Source organism: Theobroma umbraticum, unplaced genomic scaffold (genome assembly GCF_002168275.2).
Source record: "Theobroma umbraticum cultivar Fairchild unplaced genomic scaffold, ASM216827v3 scaffold_44.0, whole genome shotgun sequence".
Taxonomy (NCBI): domain Eukaryota; kingdom Viridiplantae; phylum Streptophyta; class Magnoliopsida; order Malvales; family Malvaceae; genus Theobroma; species Theobroma umbraticum.
The window spans coordinates 8,723,929-8,730,295 of NW_018397255.1; the positions used below are offsets into that span (position 1 = coordinate 8,723,929).

The 6,367-nt window shown below is 39.1% G+C and overlaps 1 protein-coding gene across 2 annotated transcripts in view; it reads right to left on the bottom strand.

The window, feature by feature from the left end:
* Positions 1 to 6,367, bottom strand: part of LOC110409995 (GDSL esterase/lipase At2g42990-like) — a 9,991-nt gene that overhangs the window by 1,844 nt on the left and 1,780 nt on the right. Inside the window, exon 3 of one of the 2 annotated variants that reach the window (XM_021419551.2) lies at positions 2,271 to 2,536. The exons of the other annotated variant lie outside the window; for it this stretch is intronic. Coding sequence (XP_021275226.1) covers positions 2,523 to 2,536 — 14 coding nt within the window. The 3' untranslated portion in view covers positions 2,271 to 2,522. Of the gene's footprint in view, positions 1 to 2,270; positions 2,537 to 6,367 lie in introns of those variants that run through there. 2 annotated transcript variants of the gene reach the window in all.

A 6,367-nucleotide genomic window follows, 5' to 3' on the forward strand; every position in this document is an offset into this window, starting at 1 on the left:
GAATGAAAGAACCCAAACTATAAGAGAGTTATCTATTAAGATTCTGGAGACTGATATGGAATGGCTTAAGAGGAGCTCTGTTGGCACACTGAGACAGGTTATCCATATCAGAACAGCTCAAGCGGAGATGTATGGTAAAGGTATCTCAACAAGCATGAAAATCTTAAAAGGACGAAAGACAATCATCACCTTTGAGGATAAGGATCAGATGAATATAATTTTAGACCTCTATCCCGAAGTTCTGGGAGTTCGATTCGAAGCTGTTAACAAAATCAAGACTTCACAAAAAAGGGTTCATGGTCAGATCATGGTTCATTATTGATGGTATCTCACTGCTTTTATGGCATAGGAATGTGTTTAATGCAATTGTTAGGGAAAGGGGAAGAGGCGCTCAACTTGATGGACCGACTATTCATTTTAAGAGATTTGACCGTGTCAGGATAATGATTGAGACTGCAAACAAGTAAAAGGTCTCACATAATGACACACCTAAAAATGAATGGCCAAACAGTCTCCCCCATGATAAGAAATGAAGATAAAAGGAAAAGAGTGATGGATGCGAAGGATATAAAGAGATGGAAAGTCTTGAATGGTGTGGTCGAAATGACATCACCGGAGACGGTGAAATGAAGATGGCAACAGAGGCGATTAGGGGGGCAAGTGTGATGAGGGTAGAAAAGTCCTTTCAAATTACAAGAAGAGAGGCGTTAAGTCAAAGACGAGAATATGATAAAGGGATGTCATGACACTTAAAGACACCTAAGTCAGGAAAGCTGTCCAAAATTGGATAGGCCACTAAAGAATGATGGGTCATCACATCAAAATGGGGCCACTATCAAAGGAAAACAGCCCGAATTTGAGATCGAGCTTTAGGCCGAAAACGACGAGATAAGTAATACCAGTAAAAGAAGGAAGAATAAACTTGACCTATTTACGGACGACTGAAAGTTATAGGGAATCAAGTTGGGACTTGTGGAGATCGAATCGGAACTCAGACCAAGCCTAGAGAAATTGAATAGAGCTAGGGCTTTGAATCAAAGGAAAACCATGGGGAAGGTAAGAAATTAGAAGGCAACGAATTACAAAAGAAGCAAATGATGATGAGCCCGGAGGGCAAAGGATTGTTGGATTTTGTGATAAGCAATAGAAGGTACATGGACAACAGGAATGCAACCATCCAAATCCTTTAGAGATTGAGTACAAAAGTTGTGATATCAACAAAAAATAAACCTGTGAGAAGGATTGAACAGAAGGGTGCAGATCAGATAAAGGAAATACGACTGAGAGAAAGTCGACGGGAGACAATTGCATAAGAGTCACAAAAACAGGAAATAGGGGTAAGAACGAAGAGCTTAGAATATCATATGGCCAAAGGACCAAAGAAACTGAACTAGAAGCCCTATGTCCAATCAAAGAATGAATCAATGCAAAGCAAAGAGGGATGGAATAGGACAATTTCATGGGAAACCGAAGATATCCAACATCAAAATGTAGTGATAATAAGGGGAGCAAAGGCAGCTTACGAAATGGGAATTCAATTAGAGATGGTGTATAAGCAAGATAGGTAGACTATGATAAGAACTTTCGCTACTGTCGAGTTAGAGGAATTGCATTAAGGAAGAGGCGGTACTGTTTGAATGGTATGTCTTCTTGCTTGGGTTGTTTTTATGAGTCCATAATATTGTCTATTTCTTAGAATGTCAGAGGTATGGGTAGACTAAAAAAGAAGAGGGCTCTTAAAAGCTTGACTGCTACACATAGACCCAAATTCCTTTTGGTACAAGAAACCAAATGCCTAAAATTGAAGTTGAGAACAGTAGAAAGCTTCTGAGGAAATAAGAGGCTCAGGTGGGTGACATCACCTACAATTGGGAGTTCTGGAGGTCTGTTGTTATGTTGGGATGAGGACTTTTTTGCTGCTGAAAAGGTAATTATTGATAGAAGATGCATTGTTATTGTAGGACGAGTTAATGAACTTAATATTAGGTGTGGAATGGGCAATATATATGGACCCAATGTTGATTCTGAAATACAGAATTTCTAGGATGATTTAGGAAGGATAATAAGTGAAGAAAACACCCCTTGGCGCATTGGAGGGGATTTTAATGTGGTAAAAAATAGTAAAGAAAAATTAGGGGTCGCCACTAATGAAAGAGCCATGGAGAGTTTTATGGAATTCGTAGAGGATTGCAATTTAGTGGACTTACCCATGTTGGGGGAAAAGTTCACATGGGCGAGCAATAGAAAAGTCATGTCCTATAGTAGACTTAACCTATTTTTAATCTCATTGGAAATCATGGAAACTTATCACAAGATCTTGCAGTTGTGCCTACCACGATCAACATCGGATCACAACTGCAATTAGGAGTAGAAGATGCTACTGTGGCAGAAGTCAGAGCAATTAGGGAGGCCTTTTTGACCTTTGCTGGTTCAATGGGCTGCCACTCACTCTTTGTTTATTGAAAGTGACTCAAAAAATGCTGTCAAATGAACTAACAACCCATCTGATGCTCCTTGGAGGCTTAGGAAGTGGATCCTGCACATTGAAAGGTTGAAGAAGGAGGTTAAAAAATGGGACATTAAACACATCTACAGAGAAACTAATCAACTTGCTGATAGCCTTCCGGGGAGCGGTGCAGGGTCAGGTTGACTTGTTGAATGTCTATGACTAATTTCTTGTGTTTGGGGCTCTGACGTGCATTGATTCTTATCTGGTCTGGTGCATCCTGCGGTGCAGCATGAGGGGTAGCGTCGAGCAAGAGATAGGAAAAGGAACTTAATCGATCAGGAGGAAGCTGCGTGTGGCCTCTGCTTCTTGTTTGTGTCATTGCGCATGCTAATACTGCTGGTGTCGGTTAAAAGGTTATCTCTGACTGTGTTTTAGATGTTGGTGGAAGGTCTGTGTCTATTTCTTGCGTTCTCAAAAGGACTCTTGGATGATGTTCTCTACTTTTGGCCATGATGAGGTTCTGGACATTGACTACTACTGTTTTTTGTGATTCATGGTGTGAGTGGTGGACTCTGGTCTTTGAGATGTGCAGGAGATGCTGATGTTGTCTTTGAAGAGCACCTATTGATTGTGGATTTTATGGCTCAGGGGCTTCTTTCTGATGCAGCCACTTGGGGAATCTGGAGTTATGGGGCTGTGTGTGATCAGTGATCGCTTGGTTTGTAAGACCTTGGTGGCTGGTGCTGTGATGATTGAGACTGTCAACCCAAAAACACTCATTTATCTATCACTCTGATAGAGTTTCTCTAGTATTAGACTTTTTTTTAGGGATTTATCCAAACTCTGTTGTTTTTGAGATTATCTGTGTTGAGATGCTGCCAATGCTCTCTGACAGCTCTCTTTTGTATTGTTCCAGAACAGGCTCTTCTTATGATAGCTTGCATGCCAACAAGAGTTTCCAAATCTCAACGTTGAAGACTCCCCACGGCATTTCAACTTATGCATATAATAAAAACTCATCTTTAAAAAAAAAAAAAACATCGGATCACAACCCTATTGCACTCACCGTATAAGAAAAGAATTGAGGCCTAAAGTCATTTTGCTTTTTCAACCATTGGTTAGACAAAGCCACATTCCAACCAATGTTTGATAAAGCATGGAAAGAGGTAGCCACTATTAGAGCGTGCAGATGTGATGTCCGGTACAGATTAAGGGAAACTAGGAAGTGCATCAAAGATTGGCAACTTAATCTTTATGGGATCGACAGATAAAATATCAGCAGAATAGAAGTTAAAATTCACAATCTTGAGTTGGAATAGCAAAATTACGGAGACACAGGTGAGATTAAAGAGAAGATAATAAAACTGAAAACAGAGTTGTGATGGGCATTAAAAGCTGAAAAGAGAAGCTGGTAATGGAAATCCAAGGCGAGGTGACATCTCGAAAGCAATAAAAATATGAGATTTTTCCACATTATCGCTTCAGCAAGGAAGAGAAGAAACACAATAAATTCTCTTGTGATCAATGGAAGGGCAATTAAGGATCTTGGGATCCTAAAGATAGAAATTAGAAGCCATTTTCAATCTTTTTATGGAAAAAAGGCATATGCATCATTAAATGATCTAAAGGGCAAATTCAGGGTGGTCAAAGATAGCTCAATAGAAGCTCTAGAAAAGCCTTTTACTGAACAAGAAATTTGGAATTCCATTGCCAACTATGATAGCAGTCAAGCTCCAAGGTCGGATAGTTTTAATATGGGTTTCTTCAAGAAGCAATGGGGAACTCTCAAAAGGGAGATAATGAAGATGGTCAAGGATTTTTATGATACAACTTCTCTGGACAACAAGGTAAATCCATAGTTTATCATGCTCATACCCAAGTGTAGTGGCCTACCTCCATTAATGATTATAGACCAATAGGTCTCGTTAGCAATCTCTACAAAATTATTGTCAAAACCTTCGCTAACAGGGTAAAATTAGTGATTAGAGAGGTTATCAACGAGAACCAACTTGCTTTTGTTGTTGGTTGACAACTTCTTGACTGCCACCTCATTTCAAGTGAGGTCATGCATTATCTAAGAAAAAAGGTGACTAGTGGACTATTATTCAAGATTGATTTTGAAAAGGCGTACCATTATGTGGTTTTAGAGTTTTTTGACTTTATTCAAAGAAAAATGGGATTTGGCATTCAATGTAGGAAATGGGTTAAGGCATGTCTTTCTTCAACATCCATATCTATTATGGTCCATGGCAACCCTACAAATCAGTTCAAAATGAGACGAAGACAACACCAAGCATGTCTACTTTCGCCTTTCCTATTTAATTTTGTGGCAGAAGCTTTTAGTCTGCTTATGCACAAAACTGCCAGTATGGGACTTAGTTAAGGATAATTCTGAAATGGCGAGCATCACTTGTAACGGAATGGGAATCTTAGTTGGCAACTATAAAAGGATTAACTTTTGGAGGGAGTAATGGATACCAGGATTTGTTCTGTGCAACCAATTCCTGAGAATATTTGCTTTGGATATTGACCAAAATGGTGTGATTGAGGATTTCAAAAAGTGGGACAATCAAAGGTGGGAATAGACCATTAACCTGAGAAGACCTGTGCTTGGATGGGAAGAAAAACAGTGGGAGGCTTTTATGTCTTTACTCTTTAACCAAGCGTTACATAAGGACTTCCAAGATAAGTTGATTTGAAAACATAACACAAGTGGCATCTACAACTCTAGGTCCTTTTGTCGAGCTGTTCTACTAACTAATAACTCAAGTTTTGAGGTGTGGAAACAGCTTTGGAAAGGTTTGACACCCTATAAAATTGAAGCTTTCTGTTGGCAGCTACTTAAAGGGAGAATAGCGGTGAGACAAGAGTTGGCACACAGAGGTATTGTCAGATAAGAGGCCACATACTACTTTCTATGCAAAACAAGTAATGAGATCATTAATCATTTGTTTATCTCATGCACTAAAACTTGGAAATTGTGGTACTTGTGCTGTGACTTCTGGAATGTTAAGTGGGTTATGCATGATGATCTTATTATTTGCTTTCAATCCTGGAATGAGAAAAGTAAATGGATGGAAAAAGGGAAGGTGTTTAGAATGACTTTTTACATTATTGCATGGTCCATATGGTTAGCACGAAATGACGTTGTGTTTGAAGGCAAAGAGTGGAGTAGTTTTATTACTTTTGATACAATTAAGTTAAGATTAGGATGGTGGGTAAAAGCCAAATGGCCAAAGCTCAACCTTTCTTTGTTAGATGTGATTAAAAGTCCAAATCTTGGCTTGAGTCCTTAAAAAAATAAAAAACAGACAAAGGGGCTAAATGTTTAGAAAGAACCACTTACGAGAAGCCTCAAGCTCAATGTTCACACAACTGTCAGTGGATGCCATGGTGAAGCAAGTATAGGGGTTCTTAGAGCTGAAGAAGGGAACATCTTTCTCCTTTTGTCAATGTTAGAGGGAGTCACTAATTCAAATACAAATGAATTATTCGCTCTTTGGAAGAGTTTTCAAGTGATGGTAACTTCTAAATGGGCAAACTTGCATGTGGTTGTCTTTGAAAGTGATTCATCCAACGTTGTTTCATGGGTGACAAACCCTCACAACACTCCATGGAAACGTAGGACGATCATCATGAAGGTTAAAGGGCTAAAAGCCAAGCTTTCTATGTGGAGCATTACAAAGATTCCTCAATTTGCAAATGACATTACTGATAACTTAGCCAAAACGGGCATACACAGAGAAGGAGATCTAATGTGGATTATTGGTAATGTATGTGAAAGCCAGAGGAAAGCTAGTTTAGTATAGCTTAAGGATGTAAATTTTGATATATCATAGGGCGTATAGTGAGAAAGAGTAGATGACAAATCTACTAATCCTTGACTGTAGAACTCTTTTTTGTTCCCCAGCAGGTTTT